Source organism: Xenopus tropicalis, chromosome 3 (genome assembly GCF_000004195.4).
Source record: "Xenopus tropicalis strain Nigerian chromosome 3, UCB_Xtro_10.0, whole genome shotgun sequence".
In the NCBI taxonomy this organism is placed as follows: Eukaryota; Metazoa; Chordata; class Amphibia; order Anura; family Pipidae; genus Xenopus; species Xenopus tropicalis.
The window spans coordinates 150,540,585-150,564,747 of NC_030679.2; the positions used below are offsets into that span (position 1 = coordinate 150,540,585).

The 24,163-nt window shown below is 39.0% G+C and overlaps 3 protein-coding genes across 3 annotated transcripts; all 3 read right to left on the minus strand.

Moving 5' to 3' along the window:
* Positions 1-349: 349 nt before the first annotated feature.
* On the minus strand, positions 350-7,571 carry LOC116409644 (olfactory receptor 10A7-like). The gene is made up of 2 exons (XM_031898372.1): positions 7,566-7,571; positions 350-1,102 (listed from the first exon to the last, which is right to left on the minus strand). Exons 1-2 carry the CDS (start codon positions 7,569-7,571, stop codon positions 350-352), a joined length of 759 nt encoding a protein of 252 aa, XP_031754232.1.
* A 153-nt stretch (positions 7,572-7,724) lies between these two features.
* LOC116409645 (olfactory receptor 6P1-like) lies at positions 7,725-8,708 on the minus strand. The gene is made up of 2 exons (XM_031898373.1): positions 8,700-8,708; positions 7,725-8,513 (listed from the first exon to the last, which is right to left on the minus strand). The coding sequence occupies exons 1-2, from the start codon at positions 8,706-8,708 to the stop codon at positions 7,725-7,727; spliced, it is 798 nt and encodes a 265-aa protein (XP_031754233.1).
* Positions 8,709-15,855: 7,147 nt separating this feature from the next.
* LOC116409646 (olfactory receptor 6P1-like) lies at positions 15,856-16,659 on the minus strand. Its single transcript, XM_031898374.1, has one exon. The coding sequence runs from the start codon at positions 16,657-16,659 to the stop codon at positions 15,856-15,858; it is 804 nt and encodes a 267-aa protein (XP_031754234.1).
* Between the last annotated feature and the right edge of the window lie 7,504 nt (positions 16,660-24,163).

A 24,163-nucleotide genomic window follows, 5' to 3' on the forward strand; every position in this document is an offset into this window, starting at 1 on the left:
CTATAACTTTCAGCAACTCCCTGGCAGCTCAATCAGTGCAGGGGGAGAAATGTTACTTCTACACCAACTGGGGGGAAAGGAGTCCTGTCCCTAATGTAACCCTTTATCCTACACTCAAAAGCTCCATAGGAAGAGGAAGGAGAGGCCTGTTGATGAAAGAAGAGCTCAAGAAATACATATACAGTATGACTAATAATAATATACATGATAGGGAATCCCAGACATAAAAGTAATTGCATTTGCCCAAACAATAGTGCTTTTGTTGTCTGTGCCCAAAGGGAATAAAATTGTCATTAACAGTTTAAATACACATTTCACAAAAGCAACTTCAATCTTCTTTTTCTGCTGCTTAAATTGAGTATAAAAAAGAAATTTGATTTGATATACACTTATATAGAGCAACTCTAATGTCATTGTTTCTCAGGCTGTATACTATGGGATTGAAACATGGTGTTCCAACTGTGTATAGAAGGGACAGCATTTTCTTTATATTGAAGTTATATTGTTTAGATGGTACCATATAAACTATTATCAGAGTCCCATAGTACATGCACACAACTATTAAATGGGAGCTGCAAGTGGAGAAGGCTTTGTGTCTTCCTTCAGTAGAGGAGATCCTGAGAATGGCAAGGCCAATGGCAACATAAGTGTAAATGATGAAGCAGAAAGGGAGCAGAGTAAAAGGTATGAGCAAAATAATATCTGTTAGTTCCACAGCTTTATAATCTGTGCAGGAAAGTTTAATAACAGGGGTAAAGTCACAGAAATAATGATCTATAACAAATGGGCCACAGAACTGTAAATTAAATGTTAGAAGATTTATAAACAAACTTAATATAAACCCTAAGCCCCAAGAACAAAGACTCATATAGAGGCAAAGCCTGAAACCCATAATGGAGGCATAATGAAGTGGGGAGCAGATGGCCAGATATCGGTCATAGGCCATGGCTGTGAGGAGATAAAATTCTGAACCTGCCGAAACACCATAGACATAAAACTGTGTGATACAACCAGTAGCAGATATTGTGCCCCCTCCATTCAGTAATAACCGCAAGAAATTTGGAGTAATACTGGTACTGAGCAAAACATCAGCCAGAGACAGCTGGGAGAGAAGGACGTACATGGGAGATCTCAGGGCTGAGATTGTTATTACCAATATAATTATAAGATGATTCCCAAATAATGTCACAATATAAATCCAGAGAAACAGAACAAAGAGAAACTCATTGATTTTCTGAGAGTTCTGAAATCCCAAGAGAAGGAAAGATATACCTGATGTCTGATTCACCTTATAGTTACATAGTTAGTTAGTTACATAGTTACATAGGGTTGAAAAAAGTCCAGTGTCCATCAAGTTCAACCCATCCGAGTAAACCCAGCACACTTAACCCACACCTACCAATCTATACACTCACATACATACACTATATATACAACCACTAGTACTAACTGTAGGTATTAGTATCACAATAGCCTTGGATATTCTGATTGATCAAGAACTCATCCATGCCCCTCTTAAAGGCATTAACAGAATCTGCCATTACCACATCACTAGGAAGGGCATTCCCCAACCCCCTCACTGCCCTCACCGTGAAAAACCACCTACGCTGCTTCAAATGGAAGCTCCTTTCCTCTAATCTAAAGGGGTGACCTCTGGTGCGCTGATTGTTTTTATGGGAAAAAAGAACATCCCCCAACTGCCTATAATCCCCTCTAATGTACTTGTACAGAGTAATCATGTCCCCTCGCAAGCGCCTCTTTTCCAGAGAAAACAACCCCAACCTCGACAGTCTCACCTCATAGTTTAACCCTTCCATCCCCTTTACCAGTTTAGTTGCAGTCTCTGCACTTTCTCCAGCTCATTAATATCCTTCTTAAGGACTGCAGCCCAAAACTGCACTGCATACTCAAGGTGAGGCCTTACCAGGGACCTATAAAGGGGCAAAATTATGTTCTCATCCCTTGAGTCAATGCCCTTTTTTATACAAGACAGCACTTTATTTGCTTTAGTAGCCACAGAATGACACTGCCTGGCATTAGACAACTTGTGATCTACAAAAACCCCTAGATCCTTCTCCATTAAGGATACCCCCAACTCACTCCCATTCAGTAGATAGTTTGCGTTTATATTATTTCTACCAAAGGGCATAACTTTGCACTAATCAACATTGAACCTCATTTTCCAGTTTGCTGCCCAGTTATCTAATTTTGTCAAATCGCTCTGCAAAGCGGCAGCATCCTGCATGGAACTTATAGTTTTGCACAATTTAGTGTCATCAGCAAAAATAGAAACAGTACTGTCTATGCCCACCTCCAGGTCATTAATAAACAAGTTAAAAAGCAAAGGCCCAAGGACTGACCCCTGCGGTACCCACTAACCACACTGGTCCAATTAGAAAATGTTCCATTTACAACCACTCTTTGTACTCTATCCTTCAGCCAGTTCTCTATCCAATTACAAATATTATGTTCTAGGCCAATATTCCTTAATTTGATCATTAACCTTCTGTGAGGTACTGTATCAAACGCTTTAGCAAAATCCAAGTAGATCCCATCCACTGCCATTCCAGCATCAAGGTTCCTGCTCACCTCCTCATAAAAGGCGACTAAATTAGTCTGGCAAGATCTGTTACGCATAAAACCATGCTGGCACAAACTAATAGTATTGTGAACTGCAATGTATTCAAGTACCCTATCCCTTATTACCCCTTCCAAAAGTTTTCCTACTACTGATGTCAGACTAACAGGCCTATAGTTTTCAGGCTGAGAACGGGATCCCTGTTTAAATAATGGCACCACATTAGCAATCCGCCAGTCTCTCGGCACCATGCCAGACCTCAATGAATCCTGAAAAATTAAGTGAAGAGGTTTGGCAATCACAGCGCTCAGCTCATTTAATACCCTGGGATGAATCCCAACCGGCCCTGGACCTTTGTTTACCTTTACATGTTCAAGTCTCTTTTGAATTTCCTCCCGAGTGACCCATGCGCCAGTAGCTAAATTACTAGCACTGGGCATATTACAAGGGAAGCCTTCATTATCTGGCTCCTCAGATGTATAGACAGATGAAAAATAAGAGTTCAAAATTTCAGCTTTTTCCCCGTTCTCATCAACCAACTTACCCCCCCGTGATAATAAAGTTCCCACCCCTTCTTGCTTCATTTTTTTACTATTCACATAATTAAATAATAATTTAGGATTCTTTTTACTCCTAGCTGCAATATCCCTTTCCATTTCTATTTTAGCTTGCCTGGAACTATAAAAAGAAAAAAAATAAGATATACAGTTGAGTCAGAGAGTGTGGACCCACTTCAACACTCTAATAACAAACATATAGGGGTCCACCACCCAAAAAGAATCCTGTAGGGTGAGCAGTGCCATTGAGCAAAGAGCAGCCATAACTCTATACTGCATGGATAAGGGAAGCCATTTGGCATTACAGAGATGGGGTTTTTATACCTTTGGAAAGGAACATAACAGCCATTCTGTAACTATCCCCTGGGCCGTGTATAACACAGACTCTCACAGGGAGCTCCCTGGGGCACAACCAGAAGCTTGTTATGAACTGTAATTTATTTCTTAATCAAATAAAACATTTATTGCAAGACATTTTTGCATCCCCATCTCAAAAAAGTAATAAATATTTCAATTTTTTTGCACCTACTTGTAATGCAGTTTGTTCTTTTTTTTCTGTAAATTTTCTAAATACCCCAAGTAAACCAATTAATAACAAAAATGTTACAACTTATTTTTTTTTTCCAGGGAAAACAGAAGAGATACTGTATTAGGGGTAATTTACATTCACAAGCACAGTAGCATTCCCTCAAATTTCCCCACAGATAGTTGTGCATAGAACCCCATTCAGGTAGGAATGTAGAAATTGCCCCATAGAGGTGATTTACGGTATTTAGTAATGATAAGTGTTAGGCAATGGGACTTGCTGAGATAACATTTAGAAGAAGTATGACTATGAAGATTTACATTCATCCAGGTCATGGTATATCTAGTATAAATAAATCTAAAGCAACTGGACTTGCTGGGTAATCGTTGAAGATGTTTCACTACTCATCCGAGCAGCTTCTTCAGTTCAACTGACTGGTATGGGAAGTCCTCAGCATATAAACTCTTCCACTAATCCAATACAACTGACTGGTATGGGAAGTCCTCAGCATATAAACTCTTCCACTAATCCAATACAACTGACTGGTATGGGAAGCCCTCAGCATATGTACTCTTCCACTAATCCAATACAACTGACTGGTATGGGAAGCCCTCAGCATATATACTCTTCCACTAATCCAATACAACTGACTGGTATGGGAAGCCCTCAGCATATATACTCTTCCACTAATCCAATACAACTGACTGGTATGGGAAGCCCTCAGCATATATACTCTTCCACTAATCCAATACAACTGACTGGTATGGGAAGCCCTCAGCATATGTACTCTTCCACTAATCCAAACATTTCTTTCTCACAGGTACCTCTGTACCACTCAGTAAAAATGAGAGATCATTATTCAGAGTCATGAAGAATGTTTGGCAAAGTTGGTAATGTTTACACTGGAGAAGGGAAGGTTTAAATGGAGATATGATAACTGTATAGGATACTGGTAAATTGTGCCTTTTCTCCCTGGCAGTCCCCTAGTTATTTGGATAGCTATAAGGTTCCTCTGTGTAATGGAAAGTCCCCTTTTCCCGGGTCATAGCATGGCCTTTTGCAGTAACACAGTTTGGCCATAAGGTGGAACTGTGATGTAGTATAAAAGGCTGAGCAGCCATGAGGCTGGAGGCCATTTTGGTGAAAGCTGTCCACCAGAACATGCAGTTGGGGAGATTGTGGTAGAGCCTGGGTGTAGGTAGGCCCAGAAAGGTCAGGCAGCTCCTGTAATAGATCACACTAGGTGCAATAGACAGGCAGGGTTAGGGTTAGCTCCTGGCTCTGACAAGGATTATAGAGGGATTATTATCCTGGGTATAATACTGCCAAGAGTAGGGTTACCAGTGTACAGACTTAGGGTTAAATAGTTGATTGCCTGGGTTAAACCATTATTCACTGTGGGAAGAGCGTCATTGTGACCATTTGTCATGAGTACTGCCTGACCTGTGAGATGCTCCTACCTGCCTATTTTGTACTTGTTGTTACTCCCAAGTGGCTGTATAAATAAACAGTTCATGGTCAACGTTAAGAACCACTGGCGCCCATTCCTTGAGAGTTCCAGTAGGACAAGTACCTGGCCTCCAATTCAAGAGGGGGCTCACGCCTGAGGGAATAAGTCTCATTCCGGGTGATATATGGGGTGGTTTATGGTAACTATCAGAAGCTTATTTACCATAAGCTTATAACTATATACACAGGGGACCATACAATAAACTCTCTAAATGTCTATTTACCAGTAGGTCCTTCCAACAGAAGAATAGAAATTGAAGCATTCTTCAACTGTTCCTTATAGATAAACCATTTTAAAGAATTCTGTCAATGAGAATATTTTTGTTTGTTTGTTTATTAAACACATCAGTTAATTGTGTTGCTTCAGCAGAATTCTGCACTGAAATCCATTCCTTGAAAGAGCAAACTGATTTTTGTATATTTAAATTTGATATGGGGCTAGCCATATTCTTAGTTTCCCAGGTGCCCCCAGCCATGTGACTTGTGCTCTGATAAACTTCAGTCTCTGTTTATTGCTGCACTGCAAGTTGGAGTGATACTCCTCCCAGAAGCTGATCAGCAGAACAATGGGAAGGGAGATAGCAGCTCCCAGTAGATATCAGAATAGCACTCAATAGTAAGAAATCCAAGTCCGGCTTGGGACTCCTCCAGTTACATGGGAGTAGGAGAAACAATAGGTTAGCTGAAAGCAGTTCTAATGTGTAGCGCTGGCTGAAAGCTCAGACTCAGGCACAAGGCACTGACATGGCGCCTACACACCAATATTACAGCTACAAATACATTTGTTGGTTCAAGAATAACATTTTACATGGTAGAGTGAATTATTTCCTATGTAAACAGCGTAATTTAGAAATAAAAAGTACCCCATAAAAATCAAGTCACAAAGAAGCCTTAACCTACACAAAACTGCTTCATACTGAGGTACATACATATAGGGGCAGATTTATCAAAATGTGAGTTAAGAGCTTAATCCATAAAAACTCACCCATGTTCTATTCATCTCTATTAGATTTTTAGAAGAGTGTTCATCAAATGGTGAACTTTTTTGATAAATATGCTTCTAAAAATCCCATAGGAATGAATAGAACATGTGTGAGTTTTTATGTTTTGAGCTCTAAACTCACATTTTGATAAATCTGCCCTTTAATGTGGTGGATCTGAGAGCTGTTTTTGGTTCTGATGCAGGACCATAGAGGTGAGCAGTGCCAGATAACTTAATTAAATACGTAAATAACTATGAGACCCACTAAAATTCAACATTCAGTGCTCGCCCAATTTTAGGGCATTTACTGGGTGGGGTTAAGTTTAGGTAGGCCGGCTATATATCATTTTTTTTAGGAGAACCAAAAACTTTTTTTTGAGTATTTCCATTCTGGAACAAGATTAAGAGCTCAAAATACAAAATGAAAAATTTATATTTTTCATGATATTGGACTTTTTACCAGAAACAAATTTTATTTTATGGACAAAAATTAAACTGATTGGGAAAGCCTCATGTCTCCCGAATGTGCCAATACCTGATATGTATAGTTTTATGGGGATTTCTTCTATAGATCAAAAACTCCCAGCAGTAAATTACCAAAATTTCAAAGCATTACAGCAGAATACGGCATACTTTAGATTCCAAAGTCAAAAATCCTGGAACATTAGGTTTACCCCAGGAAACCATATATTTTTGAAAAGTACACATTCTGCCGAATCTGAAATGGGTAACTATGTCTTCCAACTCCTAAGTACCAACCAGCAATACTTTCCTGAATATAGCAGTTTCTATAAAAAATTATGAAAATTCTAAAAAATCGCCTTAAAGCTTCCACTTTCAAGCATCATGTCTCCCACATAACATAAGGTACCAAGAGAACACATCCTAAATATGAAAGCCAAGGGTCCACTGAACAGTTTGATGCCCATTGTGCATAGGATCACCAATGTATTTGGCATTTAGATACCCCAAAAGGAAGTTAGTGCATACAAATTGTGCTGGAGATGCTTTTTGGCTACTGAAAATTCAACACATTTACTTCATTTTTGTGGGGTAAAAACACAAAAATATATATTTACCACCCCAAAACCATATATTTTTGGAAAGTACACATTCAGGTGAATTCAGAATGGACACCCATGTCTTTTTACTCCAAACTGCAGAGTCACAATGCTTTCCCGCAATTGGTGGTTGTGATGAAAAACCTGGAAATGGCAAAAAACCTTACACTTTCAAGCACCTTATCTCCCACATAACATTAGGTACCAAGAAAACACACCCTAAATATGAAAGCCAAGGGTCCTCTGAACAGTTTGATGCCCATTGTGCATAGGATCACCGATGTATCTGGTATTTACAGACCCCAAAAGGAAGTTAGTGCATACAAAATGCACACACTGGAATTTAAGGTACCGGCATGTGTATTATGTGCCATAAGACCCCCTAACAGTACGGAGACCCTAGAAAACCATACATTTTCTGAAAATACATTGCATTTGCCCAAAAAATAGTGCTTTTTGTTGTCTGTGCCCAAAGGGAATAAAATTGTCATTAACAGTTTAAATACACATTTCACCAAAGCAACTTCAATCTTCTTTTTCTGCTGCTTAAATTAAGTATAAAAAAAGAAATTTGATTTGACATATACTTCCGTAGAGCAACTTTAATCTCATTGTTTCTCAGGCTGTATACTATGGGATTGAAACATGGGGTTCCGACTGTGTATAGAAGGGACAGTATTTTATTGATATTGAAGTTACGTTGTTTGGATGGTACCATGTAAACTGTAAAGAGAGTCCCATAGTACATGCACACAACTATTAAATGGGAGCTGCAAGTGGAGAAGGCTTTGTGTCTTCCTTCAGTAGAGGAGATCCTGAGAATGGCAAGGCTGATGGAAACGTAAGTAAAAATTATGAAGCAAAAAGGGAGCAGCATAAAAGGTATGACCAAAATAATATGTGTTAGTTTCACAGCTTTATAATCTGTGCAGGAAAGTTCAATAATAGGGGTTAAATCACAGAAATAATGATCTATAACAAATGGGCCACAGAACTGCAAATTAGATGTTAGAAGACTTATAAACAAACTTAATATAAACCCTAAGCCCCAAGAACAAAGACTCATATAGAGGCAAAGCCTGAAACCCATTATGGAGGCATAATGAAGTGGGGAGCAGATGGCCAGATATCGGTCATAGGCCATGGCTGTGAGGAGATAAACTTCTGTAGACCCTGCAACACCATAGAAGTAAAACTGTGTGATACAACCAGTAGCAGATATTGTGCCCCCTCCATTCAGTAATAACCACAAGAAATTTGGAGTAATACTGGTACTGAGCAAAACATCAGCCAGAGACAGCTGGGAGAGAAGGGCGTACATGGGAGATCTCAGGGCTGAGACTGTTATTACCAATATAATTATAAGAAGATTTCCAAATAATGTCACAATATAAATCCAGAGAAACAGAACAAAGAGAAACTCATTGATTATCTGAGAGTTCTGAAATCCCAAGAGAAGGAAAGATATACCTGATGTCTGATTCACCTTATGCATTGCCTGGAACCGTACAACAGAGAAGTTAGAAGATATACTTACAGTATTTGATGCCTTGTGTTAAAAAAAGGTTCTCTCCAATTACCTTTTTGTATGATTAAACAGGGACTCTCTCCCCAGTCTGAAATATGAAAATCTGGTAGCCGGGCATAACTCTCCCCCACAACCAGGAATCAGCCCCTCAACTCATCATTTTCCATTTTTTTAACTCAAGTCACTGCCTGGTTGTTATGGTAAGTGTGTCCCAAGCAACCAAATAACAGTTTTAACCCAAACTAGAAAAATGACATGACAATTGTAAATCAAATTACAGTGATACTGTCAACAGAATGAGAGAAGTGAATGAAGATTTATGGTTTCCACTTGTGAGTTTCCCTACAGAACAGTGACTTTAAATACAAAGATGTACAAAGCTCCCAGAGTACAATAACTTAAGCCAATAAGTTTTTCCTATTTATGTTTTAAAGATAAAATGTCCATGATGAGTTTTTTTTAAAGAAAATACTATGTTTAATTGTAAGTAGATGTAGACTTTTCTCGTTGGTTCCTATGTGGAAATCTATTAGTATTTCAAAGCAATGATTAGCATTATATCACATATGGGCACATTTGTACTGGAACTGAGATGCAGCTGATCCTGAGCCTTTGGGCTAAACTCCATGGGAAATTTTGTAGTAGGAACTAATGGAAAAATCTGTTGTGTAAACTACATGGAAGAATTGACCTCCAACACAACATGGCTGTCTGCATCCAACAAGATCAAATCTGATGGTGTCTGAAAGACTTTTTTTTGCTCATTGAAATACATTGACTGATGGATGTAGATGCAGAAACAAAACCCACCATCCGACATTACATTACAGCCTATAGAGATCGGATTTTGTAGGGTCCTACAAAATCTTGTGCTGTTGCATGACAAGATCAGATAAAATCTGACCCACAAAATCTGATCAAAATCTCCTGTGGAGTTTAGTCCTTTCAGTGACCCAGATTATCATGGGAAGTTTAGTAGAAATGGGAAATCTCACACCTGCCCATTTGAGGGAGCAGAGAAACCAGTAAGAAACAGCAGTGAGTGATACATTTCTCCTGTAATGGGAAGTTGCCTTTGGGGCTTGTTGGGAACTGCAAATGGGAAAGGAAAGAATCCTGTAGGGTGAGCAGTGCCATTCAGCAAAGAGCAGCCATAACTCTATACTGCATGGATAAGGGAAGCCATTTGGCATTACAGAGATGGGGTTTTTATACCTTTGGAAAGGAACATAACAGCCATTCTGTAACTATCCCCTGGGCCGTGTATAACACAGACTCTCACAGGGAGCTCCCTGGGGCACAACCAGAAGCTTGTTATGAACAGCAATTTCTTTCTACAGAAAATGAGAAAATATTATTGAAAGACATTTTTGCACCCCCATCCAACCAAAAAGTAATTTTCGTGTACCTACATGTAATGCAGTTTGTAAGATCTCTGTTTTTTTTTCAATAAATACCCCAAATACACCAAATAATAAAAGAAATGTTACACAGGAATTTACCCGCATTAAATTCACAAAAAAAGCAAAATGACACTTGGGGGCTGATTTACTAACCCACGAATCCGACCCGAATTGGAAAAGTTCCGACTTGAAAACGAACATTTTGCGACTTTTTCGTATGTTTTGCGATTTTTTCGGATTCTGTACGAATTTTTCGTTACCAATACGATTTTTGCGTAAAAACGCGAGTTTTTCGTATCCATTACGAAAGTTGCGTAAAAAGTTGCGCATTTTTCGTAGCGTTAAAACTTACGCGAAAAGTTGCGCAACTTTTCGCGTAAGTTTTAACGCTACGCAAAATGCGCAACTTTTTACGCAACTTTCGTAATGGATAGGAAAACTCGCGTTTTTACGCAAAAATCGTATTGGTAACGAAAAATTCGTAAAGAATCCGAAAAAATCGCAAAACATACGAAAAAATCGCAAAGTACCGATCATTACGAAAAAAACGCAATCGGACTCCATTCGACCCGTTCGTGGGTAAGTAAATCAGCCCCTTGGGGTATGGTTCCTATCTGTTCCCGTTTCATGGGGATTAGCCTGTTTTAGGAACTTGGTCCCTGGGGAAAACTGCCCTGGGAAATGTCCCCTTCTGCTAAATATAAGTTTTAAAGTCCCCACTATCTACTGTAAATCTACCTACCCAACACTGGCAATCTATTCAATTGGCACACAATTCTCAATTTTCAAGAGACAGTAGAGTGGTGGGATTGGACAGTCTGCAAGTGATTGAACCCGGAACCCTATGCAGACTCACCAATCCCACGGTTCTGCTTAGTCTTGAAAATTAAGAAGTGCACACCTAGAAACCAAGAGAAGAGCTGTGTAGAAAATTCCCCTCTTTGATCCTTTGCTGTTCCTGTTTGCCCCAGTCCTACTTCATTATACTGTGTCTTTAAGAAAGTCCAGCACGCTGCTGTAAAGCTGTGCCAACCTGCAACACAAGGAAGAAACTGAAAAGCTAGAGAAGGAAAATAGTGAAAAGTGATCAGGGCAAAAGGAGAAGAGAAGCTACAAGAAAAAAAAACACAAGGGGCTAAAGGAGCAACATACAAAATGTGATAAGGAGAGAAAATCAGTAACCAAAAAAGGGCCAGAGGTAAAACACGGAGGGGTAGTAAAAATGGAAGAGAAAATCAAGGTACAGAACACAAGAAAGTGGAGGAGATGAGTGACGTAAGGTGAGAATCACAGGAAGAGGTGACAGAGGAAATATATGAGCAGAAATATTGGAAGAAGATAGAAATGCAAATGGATAGTGAGGATAAGACAAATTTGGCTTTAATTGTACCAGATGTTCCAGGTGCATTATTATTATTATTATTATTATCAACATTTATTTATAAAGCACCAGCATATTCCGCAGCGCTGTACAATAAGTGGGTTGACATGATTTGGTAAGTGATTGGATATGAGGGGTGAAGGACAGGGCAGAATCAAGGATAACCCCAAGGCACCGGGCCTGGGAAGATGGGGTGATGGTAGAATTGTTAACTGTTATAGATACCTCGGGAACAATGTGGGCGTTGGATGGGGGAAAGAGAACCAGTTCAGTTTTAGAGAGGTTTAATTTGAGGTAACGTTGGGACATCCAAGTGGAGATAGCGAACAGGCAGGAAGAGACGCCAGTTAGAAGCTCTGGGTTGAGATCAGGAGAGGAAAGATAGATCTGAGTATCCCCAGCATAGAGGTGGTACTGAAAGCCAAAAGAACTGATTAGTTTGCCAAGTGAGGAGGTATAGAGAGAAAATAGTAAGGGGCCCAGGGCAGAGCCTTGAGGAACCCCAACAGAAAGAGGCAGGGTAATGCCTTTACCCTGTATGCAATACAACCCTAATGTTCCACTGGCCCTGACTGTATAAAATAAAATAAAACCCCATTCATTAAAGGTAGAGATGTAGCCAGCGCCCTATGGAGGTACCCACATCCAAACACTATAATTCTGTATAGTTGCACTCAGTGCCAATCTGTCCTGCTTGCCTGCTGTTACTAGTCAAGTGCAGTTCCACCTACTGACATAGAGGAAACCAAGCGCTACTGCCACCTCTGGGCCAGGAGGAACATTCAGGGCTGCCTCTGTGCCCTACATTAATAGCTGCAGCGCACTTGTGTCCAAGGAATTGGGCATACACGTTACTCTTGTGCTGAACGTCGGAAATGATACCAACTGGACCAGGAGAACTTTAAGCACAATTGTGTCCCATTTACGGTGTTAACTTTAATGTGCCAGGAGCAGCTCCCCCTTAACGCCACTGGAATTCTGGGGAGAAAAGCTGCATTATGGCGACTGCACTTGAAATTGTACTTTGCAATCTGGTGCTTTACAGTATTTAGTGATAAGTCTTAGGCAATGGGACCCGCTGAGATCACATTTAGAAGAAGTCGAGTGGTGAAATGTTTTTAAAATTATTTCCAGTTGCTTTTGATTTACTCATGGGGTTCCGGGTTCAATCACTTGCAGACTGTCCAATCCCACCACTCTACTGTCTCTTGAAAATTGAGAATTGTGTGCCAATTGAATAGATTGCCAGTGTTGGGTAGGTAGATTTACAGTAGATAGTGGGGACTTTAAAACTTATATTTAGCAGAAGGGGACATTTCCCAGGGCAGTTTTCCCCAGGGACCAAGTTCCTAAAACAGGCTAATCCCCATGAAACGGGAACAGATAGGAACCATACCCCAAGGGGCTGATTTACTTACCCACGAACGGGTCGAATGGAGTCCGATTGCGTTTTTTTCGTAATGATCTGTACTTTGCGATTTTTTCGTATGTTTTGCGATTTTTTCGGATTCTTTACGAATTTTTCGGATCCAATACGATTTTTGCGTAAAAACGCGAGTTTTCCTATCCATTACGAAAGTTGCGTAAAAAGTTGCACATTTTGCGTAGCGTTAAAACTTACGCGAAAAATGCGCAACTTTTCGCGTAAGTTTTAACGCTACGCAAAATGCGCAACTTTTTACGCAACTTTCGTAATGGATACGAAAAACTCGCGTTTTTACGCAAAAATCGTATTGGATCCGAAAAATTCGTACAGAATCCGAAAAAATCGCAAAACATACGAAAAAGTCGCAAAATATTCGTTTTCAAGTCGGAACTTTTCCAATTCGGGTCGGATTCGTGGGTTAGTAAATCAGCCCCTTAGTGATGAATGAATCTGTTTCATTTCACCATAAAATTTGCGAAATGGCACGAAAACCTTTGTTTATGTGACCGCACCCATATTTACATGACCGCACCTCTTTTTTTTATGCGGCCACGCCCAATTTTTTTACTTCTTTTGACGAGAGGCAAAGTTTTGTGAAACAATTCACCAATGCCGAAATGTGGAAATTCGCTGCGAATCCATGCTCATCACTATTTACTCTTACTAAATAGAGGTATGGGACTTGTTATCCAGAATGCTCGGGCCCTGGGTTTTCTGGATAAGGGATCTTTCTGTAATTTGGATCTCCATACCTTATGTCTACTAAAATCATTTAAACATTAATTAAACCCAGTAGGACTGATTTGGCCCAAATAAGGGGTAATTATATCTTAATTGGGATCAAGTACAGGTACTGTTTTATTATTACAGAGAAAAGGGAATCATTTAACCATGAAATAAACCCAATAGGGCTGTTCTGCCCCCAATAAGGGGTAATTATATCTTAGTTGGGATCAAGTACAGGTACTGTTTTATTATTACAGAGAAAAGGGAACTACTCTAAAAACACAAATTCCAAAATTTGAGACTTTCCTTGGACCGGGTTGGAGCTGCAGAGTGCCATTGAGCCCTATGGGGGGCTTTCCTTGGGCCGGGTTGGAGCTGCAGAGTGCCATTGAGCCCTATGGGAGGCTTTCCTTGGGCCGGGTTGGAGCTGCAGAGTGCCATTGAGCCCTATGGGAGACTTTCCTTGGGCCGGGTTGGAGCTGCAGAGTGCCATTGAGCCCTATGGGAGACTTTCCTTGGGCCGGGTTGGAGCTACAGAGTGCCATTGAGCCCTATGGGAGACTTTCCTTGGGCCGGGTTGGAGCTGCAGAGTGCCATTGAGCCCTATGGGAGACTTTTCTTGGGCCAGGTTGGAGCTGCAGAGTGCTGAGTGGCACTGTGGAAAGGCCACAAAGGTCTGAGCCTAGGGCGGCACAAATTGGGGAATGGCATGCCGCTCCGCCACACCAAAAATGTTTTTCTCACATACGGAGCAATGGGGACCTCTCCCCCACAGCTCCATAAGCGATTGTAAAGCCCTGCGCATATGTGATCGTGAGTTTGCGCTGTGGGGGGTGTGCACGCTATTTGCGGGGGGGGGGGTGACAGACAGGGGGCAGCCTTACAAATCCGGCCCTAGATAGGGAACATACCAGGCAGAAATTAAATTTTTATACTAAGTTTCATACGGCAGCCTACAACAGAAGAAACATTATACAGAGGCATTGGAATGTATTGTTGGCTGATACTGTATTTTTTAGGGTCCACTTAAAAAATCGAGAACCCTTAATTACATTCTTGCACCTTCTAAAGTATGGCGCACATGTTCTTATGTAAGACCTAAAAAATTCAGTGCAGATGGTATACCAGCAATTATGGATTTTCATTAATTGTCATTCCACCCATGTGGTTTATTTGTTGGTTTGTCCATGTGGCAAATTCTATGTGGGGAGGACAATTAGATCGGTTGGCACTAGAATTAGCGAACATATCCACAATATTAAGGCGGGCTAAATCAACCCTGGTGTATCTAGGCATTTTAAGAGTTCGCACAATAGTGATCCCAATGGACTGGTTTTCATTGGCCTAGAACAAATCTCCTATCGCATTAGAGGGGGAGACCATTTTATTAAACTGAGACAACGTGAGACATATTGGATTATAAAATTGAATTCACTTTATCCTTGTGGTCTTAATTTAGATATTGATTCAGCTGCTTTCTAATCATTATTATTATTTTGTATTTATATTTGTATCTTGCTTTTTCATGAAAAAAAAGAAGAAATCAGAGAGAAGGAAAAAAATTAAAAGAAACACGGAAGAGGGGGGTGTTGCATTTTATTTCATGACTGTAAATTTTGGTTTGGGTACTGCAATCCTGTAAGTACGAAGAGTGACATTCTACATTTGAAACGCGTTGAGCTCATTGTTTTTCGGATTTTATTACTTCTGATTTGTGTAAGTAGCCTGTTTTGTGCAGAATATTTGTTTTAATAAACGGTATCATGCTATTTTCATTCTCTATTGTCCTTCTCATAACGTCAGTACATCCTACAATCAAACATTCAGTCCGGTTTCTTTTGTCGCAGTTGATTTGTGTTCTGGTGAGCATATATACTTACCTTAATGAGGCGGTGGTGCCACACTGAATATCATCACTGTTTTGTTTGCTCAGTCACTCACAGTTAGTTGACTCAACACTTATTTGTATTTACTACACTATTATTGTATTATCTGTCCCTAATGTAAAGGCCCGTTGATGAAAGAAGAGCAAGAGATACATATACAGTATGACTAATGATAATATTCATGATAGGGAATCCCAGACATAAAAGTAAATACATTTGCCCAAACAATACTGCTTTTTGTTCTCTGTGACCAAAGGGAATAAAATTGTCATTAACAGTTTAAATACACAATTCACCAAAGCAACTTCAATCTTCTTTTTCTGTTTCTTAAATTGAGTATAAAAAAGAAATTTGACATAAACTTCCGTAGAGCAACTTTAATCTCATTGTTTCTCAGGCTGTATACTATGGGATTGAAACATGGGGTTCCAACTGTGTATAGAAGGGACAGTATTTTATTAATATTGAAGTTATATTGTTTGGATGGTACCATATAAACTATTAGAAGAGTCCCATAGTACATGCACACAACTATTAAATGGGAGCTGCAAGTGGAGAAGGCTTTGTGTCTTCCTTCAGTAGAGGAGATCCTGAGAATGGCAAGGCCAATGGCAACATAAGTGTAAATGATGAAGCAAAAAGGGAGCAGCATAAAAGGTATGGCCAAAATAATATCTGTTAGTTCCACAGCTTTATAATCTGTGCAGGAAAGTTTAATAAGAGGGGTAAAGTCACAGAAATAATGATCTATAACAAATGGGCCACAGAACTGCAAATTAAATGTCAGAAGATTCGCAATTAAAGCCAATATAAGGGCTACACCCCAAGAACAAAGACTCATATAGAGGCAAAGCCTGAAACCCATAATGGAGGCATAATGAAGTGGGGAGCAGATGGCCAGATATCGGTCATAGGCCATAAATGTGAGGAGATAAAATTCTGAAACTAATGAAACAGCATAGAAGTAAAACTGTGTGATACAACCAGTAGCAGATATTGTGCCCCCTCCATTCAGTAATAACCACAATAAATTTGGAGTAATACTGGTACTGAGCAAAACATCAGACAGAGACAACTGACTAAGTAGAATGTACATGGGAGATCTTAGTTTTGAGATTGTTATCACCAATATAATGATAAGAAGATTTCCAAATAATGTCACAATATAAATCCAGAGAAATGGAACAAAGAGAAACTCATTGATTATCTGAGAGTTCTGAAATCCCAAGAGAAGGAAAGATATACCTGATGTTTGATTCACCTTATGCATTGCCTGGAACTATAAAAAGAAAAAATATAACATATACAGTTAGGTCAGAGACAGTTACCAACTTCCACACCAAAATCTATAGGGGTCCTCCACCCAAAAATAATCCTGTAGGGTGAGCAGTGCCATTGAGCAAAGAGCAGCCATAACTCTATACTGCATGGATAAGGGAAGCCATTTGGCATTACAGAGATGGGGTTTTTATACCTTTGGAAAGGAACATAACAGCCATTCTGTAACTATCCCCTGGGCCGTGTATAACACAGAGACTTATTGGAAGGTCCCAGGAGGATAAGGAGAAGTTTGTTATGAACGGCAATTTCTTTCTACAGAAAATGACAAAAAAATGATTGAAAGACATTTTTGCACCACCATCCCAACAAAAGTAACTCATTGGCAGAATGTTTTTCAGCAACAAAAAAGTTTTGTGAAACAATTCACCAATGGAGAAATGTGGAAACTCGCTGCGAATCCATACCTGGCAAAAAAAAAATCACTCATCAGTATTTACTCTTACTAAATACAGGTATGGGACCTTTTTTCCAGAATGCTCGGGCCCTGGGTTTTTTGAATTAGGGATCTTTCTGAAATTTGGATCTCCATAACTTATGTCTACTAAAAATCATTTAAACATTAATTAAACCTAATAGGACTGATTTGGCCCAAATAAGGATTAATTCTATCTTAGTTGAGATAAAGTATATGGGGCTTGCCCTGCTGTGCTTATACCTACAGTAAATTTGGGAACTTGTGGACAGTTGAGGGGGTTCATGTCCATAATAATATTATTTATATAGTACTGGCCCACTTCCATGGGACTTCACAGATGGTACATCATTCACATCAGCTCCTGCCCCAGTGGGTTTACACTCTAAGACCCATATAGTATTCACACTATGATCAATATAATCAGGAGCCAATTAACTTTGGAGTTTTTGAAGTGTGGGAGGAAGATACAGTGGCAAGAGATAAAAAATATTTTCTACCAGCAAAATACTGAGGAAACATTCGTATTCGTCCACCACAAGTCCAACCAAATTGATTTGCTTCCTATGATGAAGTAAGTAGGAACATTGGGTTTGGGGCTGCAGTAGATCTATTTAGATTCTGCTTCTGATTAATTTTAGTGGTTCAGCTAATTTGTTAATTAATAATTTGGTGGTTAACCTTATAATGAATGTATAGGTGTGTACAGATACACAATTGATTCTTACCAGAATGAGGCACCCTTACTGCTGAATCTGGACAAACTCAGGGCGACTAAGTGGCAGATGTCTATGAAGATTTTCATTCATCCAGGTCATGGTATATCTAGTATAAATAAATTTAAAGCAACTGGACTTGTTAAGTAATCATTGAAGACGTTTCACTACTCATCCGAGCAGCTTCTTCAGTTCAACTGACTGGTATGGGAAGTCCTCAGCATATATACTCTTCCACTCATCCAATCCATTGCATGAATGGATGTGTGAAGAGTTCTGAAACTGCCGGGGTACAGATGTTAGAACAGCATTGTATGTAGCAGACAGATGGTGTCGAAGTCCCCCGCCTCTGTTTAGGGATGGTTTCTCCACTTTGACATGAATGGCCTCTTTTATACCTCTTTCAAACCAGCGGTCTTCTTTGTCCAAGAAGTCCAAAGCGACTAAGCTGATAGAAGGAATGGGCTCAGTTATGGGGAAAGGCTGGCCCAGTTGGGATTGGTTACACTGGGGAAGGGGCAGTTAAGGGGGGTAGGATCACTATATATAAATATATAAGGGGGGGGCAGTAATGAAATAGAGAAAGTACAGAGAAAAGCGACTAAGCTGATAAAGGGAATGGGCTCAGTTATGGGGAAAGGCTGGCCCAGTTGGGATTGGTTACACTGGGGAAAGGGCAGTTAAGGGGGGTAGGATCACTATATATAAATTTATAAGGGGGGGCAGTAATGAAATAGAGAAAGTACAGGGAAGAGCGACTAACTGATAAAGGGAATGGGCTCAGTTATGGGGAAAGGCTGGCCCAGTTGGGATTGGTAACACTGGGGGGGGGGCAGTTAAGGGGGGGGTCACTATATATAAATATATAATGGGGGGCAGTAATGAAATAGAGAAAGTACAGGGAAGAGCGACTAAGCTGATAAAGGGAATGGGCTCAGTTATGGGGAAAGGCTGGCCCAGTTGGGATTGGTTACACTGGGGAAGGGGCAGTTAAGGGGGGTTAGGATCACTATATATAAATATATAAGGGGGGCAGTAAGAAATAGAGAAAATACAGAGAAGAGTGACTAAGCTGATAAAGGGAATGGGCTCAGTTATTGGGAAAGGCTGTATGAAACGATATTTAATGTGCTTCAGCCCTTACATTTTGGTCAAAACATATCATAGGCATAAAAATAAACACAAAACAAGATTGGTGATTTCTGCAGTTTCCTGAAACAACCAATAAGCTGCTTGCTAAGCCTTGCAAGATACATGATTGTGGGAGGCCATGTTTAAACAAATCTACATCTGTCGGTTGGGCAGTTGTTGGAGAAGAATCCCAAAGAATTGTGTCAGTACAACAACACACACCAAGGGGCACATTTACTAAGCGACGCTGAGAAAAAGTCCATTTTAATTTACTTCTAGATATTTTGGGGATTTTTTGCCAGGACTCAGTTTTTCTGATATTGTTTCTGTAAAAAAAGATTTTTGGAAATTTTCCCCAAAATATGAGTTTTTCAAAAATAACTCCCATAATTTGTGATTTAGTAATTTTTAGTTAACTTTTTTTGTAAAAAATTTGGCAGGTTTGATATGGCGAGTACCATTGAGTCCTATGAAAGTTTACAATAGAGATATAGAATAGTCAGTGACAGCCTGTCCTTGACACATTTTCAAGCAGAAGTTAATGCCCTCAATGTTTTCTGTTTCACCCAGTTTCAATGAGAAATTATTCCCAATATTGTTTTCTATTTCACCCAGTTTCAATGAGAAGTTAATCCCAATATTGTTTTCTATTTCACCCAGATTAAATGAGAAGCTAATTCCAATATTGTTTTCTATTTCACCCAGTTTCAATGAGAAATTAATCCCAATATTGTTTTCTGTTTCACCCAGTTTCAATGAGAAGTTAATCCCAATATTGTTTTCTATTTCACCCAGTTTCAATGAGAAGTTAATCCCAATATTGTTTTCTATTTCACCCAGTTTCAATGAGAAGTTAATCCCAATATTGTTTTCTATTTCACCCAGATTAAATGAGAAGCTAATTCCAATATTGTTTTCTATTTCACCCAGTTTCAATGAGAAATTAATCCCAATATTATTTTCAGTTTCACCCAGTTTCAATGACAAGTTAATCCCAATATTGTTTTCTGTTTCACCCAGTTTCAATGAGAAGTTAATCCCAATATTGTTTTCTGTTTCACCCAGATTAAATGAGAAGCTAATTCCAATATTGTTTTCTATTTCACCCAGTTTCAATGAGAAGTTAATCCCAATATTGTTTTCTGTTTCACCCAGTTTCAATGAGAAATTAATCCCCTTATTGTTTTCTATTTCACCCAGTTTCAATGAGAAATTAAAGGAACAGTAACACCAAAAAATGAAAGTGTATAAAAGTAACTAAAATATGATGTGCTGCTGCCCTGCACTGGTAAAAGTTGTGTGTTTACTTCAGAAAGTCTACTATAATTTATATAAATAAGCTGCTATGTAGCCATGGAGGCAGCCATTCAAAGGAGAAAAGGCACAGGCACATAGCAGGTAACAGATAAAACACTATTGTATTCTACAGAGCTTATCTGTTATCTGCTATGTAACCTGTGCCTTTTCTCCTTTTTTCCAGCTTAAATGGCTGCCCCCGTGGCTACACAGCAGCTTATTATATAAATTATAGTAGTGTTACTGTAGCAAACACACCAGTTTTACCAGTTCAGGGCAACAGTGCATTATATTTTTATTACTTTAAAGCTCTTTCATTTTTTGGTGTTATTGTTCCTTTAATCCCAAAATTGTTTTCTATTTCACCCAGTTTAAATGAGAAGTTAATCCCAATATTGTTTTCTATTTCACCCAGATTAAATGAGAAGCTAATTCCAATTTTGTTTTCTATTTCACCCAGTTTCAATGAGAAGTTAATCCCAATATTGTTTTTTATTTCACCCAGTTTCAATGAGAAGTTAATCCCAATATTGTTTTCTATTTTACCCAGTTTCAATGAGAAATTAATCCCAATATTGTTTTCTATTGCACCCAGATTAAATGAGAAGCTAATCCCAATATGGTTCTCTATTTCACCCAGTATCAATGAGAAGTTAATCCCAATATTGTTTTCTGTTTCACCCAGTTTCAATGAGAAGTTAATCCCAATATTGTTTTCTGTTTCACCCAGTATCAATGAGAAATTAATCCCAATATGGTTCTCTATTTCACCCAGTATCAATGAGAAGTTAATCCCAATATTGTTTTCTATTTCACCCAGTTTCAATGAGAAGCTAATCCCAATATGGTTCTCTATTTCACCCAGTATCAATGAGAAGTTAATCCCAATATTGTTTTCTGTTTCACCCATTTTCAATGAGAAGTTAATCCCAATATTGTTTTCTATTTCACCCAGTTTCAATGTTAAATTAATCCCAATATTGTTTTCTATTTCACCCAGTTTCAATGAGAAATTAATCCCAATATTGTTTTCTATTTCACCCAGTTTCAATGGGAAGTTAATCATAATATTTTTTTCTATTTCATCCAGTTTCAATGAGAAGTTAATCCCAATATTGTTGTCTTTTTCACCCAGTGATAAGTGAAAGAATGAGTGCCAATGCTCCTAAAATGGCTGGGTCAGAAGAAATTAATTTAAGTAAACCAAGTTGTTACACAAAGTGCATGTCTATCATGACCAAATCCACTGCAGGAGTAAATCTTCCTAAAAGCTTTTATTCAAACATGGGTACTGACCTGGGAAGCCCTTGGGTCAGTACCCATGTTTGAAAAAAGGCTTTTGAGAGGAATTTTCCTCCGCACTGCTGTCTGTTACAAATAGTTTTAGATGTTAGAAGTGCATACAAGGGATATCTCAGAGCTGCAAAGTTCAAAAGACAAATACAGTAAAATAACAATTACAATGATTATTATCTTACTACTCTAAAAACACATACTCTAATAAAATTCAATCATTTTCAAAATCAACTGCAATAATCTAGTTATTAGATACAATGCAAGGACCACAACTTTTAGCAACTCCCTGGCAGCTCAATCAGTGCAGAGAGGGATATGCACACTACACAAGCTCCATAGGCAGGAAAGTTCTGTAGGATGAAAGAACAGCAAGAAATACATATACTTGACTAATATGACTAATGATAATATTCATGATTGGGAATCCCAAACAAAAAGTAAATACATTTACCCAAACAATAGTGCTTTTTGATCTCTGTGGATAAAGGAAGAAAAATTGAGTGTAAAAAAAGAAATTTGATTTGACATATACTTCCATAGAGCAACTTTAATCTCATTGTTTCTCAGGCTGTATACTATGGGATTGAAACATGGGGTTCCAACTGTGGATAGAAGGGACAGCATTTTCTTTATATTGAAGTTATGGCCCTTGGATGGTACCATATAAACTATTATCAGAGTCCCATAGTACATGCACACAACTATTAAATGGGAGCTGCAAGTGGAGAAGGCTTTGTGTCTTCCTTCAGTAGAGGAGATCCTGAGAATGGCAAGGCCGATGGAAACATACGTGAAAATTATGAAGCAAAAAGGAAGAAGCAGAAAAGGTATGTCAAAGATAATAACTGTTAGTTCCACAGCTTTATAATCTGTGCAGGAAAGTTTAATAATAGGGGTAAAGTCACAGAAATAATGATCTATAACAAATGGGCCACAGAACTGCAAATTAAATGTTAGAAGATTCACAATCAAACACAATATAAGGGCTATGCCCCAAGAACAAAGACTCATATAGAGGCAAAGCCTGGAATCCATAATGGAGGCATAATGAAGTGGGGAGCAGATGGCCAGATATCGGTCATAGGCCATGGCTGTGAGGAGGAAAAATTCTGAACCTGTTGAAACACCATAGAAGTAAAACTGTGTGATACAACCAGTAGTAGATATTGTGCCCCCTCCATTCAGTAATAACCGCAAGGAATTTGGAGTAATACTGGTACTGAGCAAAACATCAGCCAGAGACAGCTGGGAGAGAAGGGCGTACATGGGAGATCTCAGGGCTGAGACTGTTATTACCAATATAATTATAAGAAGATTCCCAAATAATGTCACAATATAAATCCAGAGAAACGGAACAAAGAGAAACTCATTGATTATCTGAGAGTTCTGAAATCCCAAGAGAAGGAAAGATATACCTGATGTCTGATTCACCTTATGCATTGCCTGGAACCGTACAACAGAGAAGTTAGAAGATATACTGTAATGCAGATAGAGTCCAACATTTGTGCTTTTTCTGATGTAGAACTAAAGGTCCCAGCATTTCCCACTCTGCTCATTTGATGCTGGTGTTAAAAAGGTTCATCTCAAAATACCTTTTTATGATTAAACAGGGACTCTCTCCCCAGCCTGAAACATGAAATGCTGTCTGGTAGCCGGGCATCACTCTCCTCCACAACCAGGAATCAGCACCTCAACTCATTATTTTCCATTGTTTTTATTCAAGTCACTGCCTGGTTGTTAGGGTAAGTGTGTCCCAAGCAACCAGATATCAGTTTTAATACCAAACTAGAACCCTGTTTCAAGTTACAGTAATAATGTCAAAAGAAATGATAGAAGTACATTTTGCATAAATGTCTCGTTAGCCTGGCTGAATGAAGATTTGTGGTTTCCATTATGTGAGAAAGTGACTCCCTTGTGAGTTTCCCTACAGAACAGAGACTTTAAATACAAAGATGCACAAGGCTTAAGCCAATAAGTTTTACTTATTTATGTAAAATATCCAATTTTTTTATTAAGAAAATACCATGTTTAATTGTAAGTAGATGTAGACTTTTCTTATTGGTTCCTATGTGGAAATCTATTAGAGTAAGTCATGTGTTAGCATTATATCACATATGGGCACATTTGTACTGGAACTGAGATGCAGCTGATCCTGAGCCTTTGGGCTAAACTCCATGGGAGAATTTGTAGGATGGTCAGATGTAGTCGCATGAGTCAAAATATAATGGAGTTAATAGAAAAATATGAAAAACTACATGAAAGAGTTGCCATCCAACCCAAAACAGCTGTCTGTCTGTCTGAAAGACTTTTTTTTCTGGTTGAAAAACATTGACTGATGGATGTAGGTGCAGGAACAAAACCCACCATCCGACATTACATTACAGCCTATAGAGATCGGATTTTGTAGG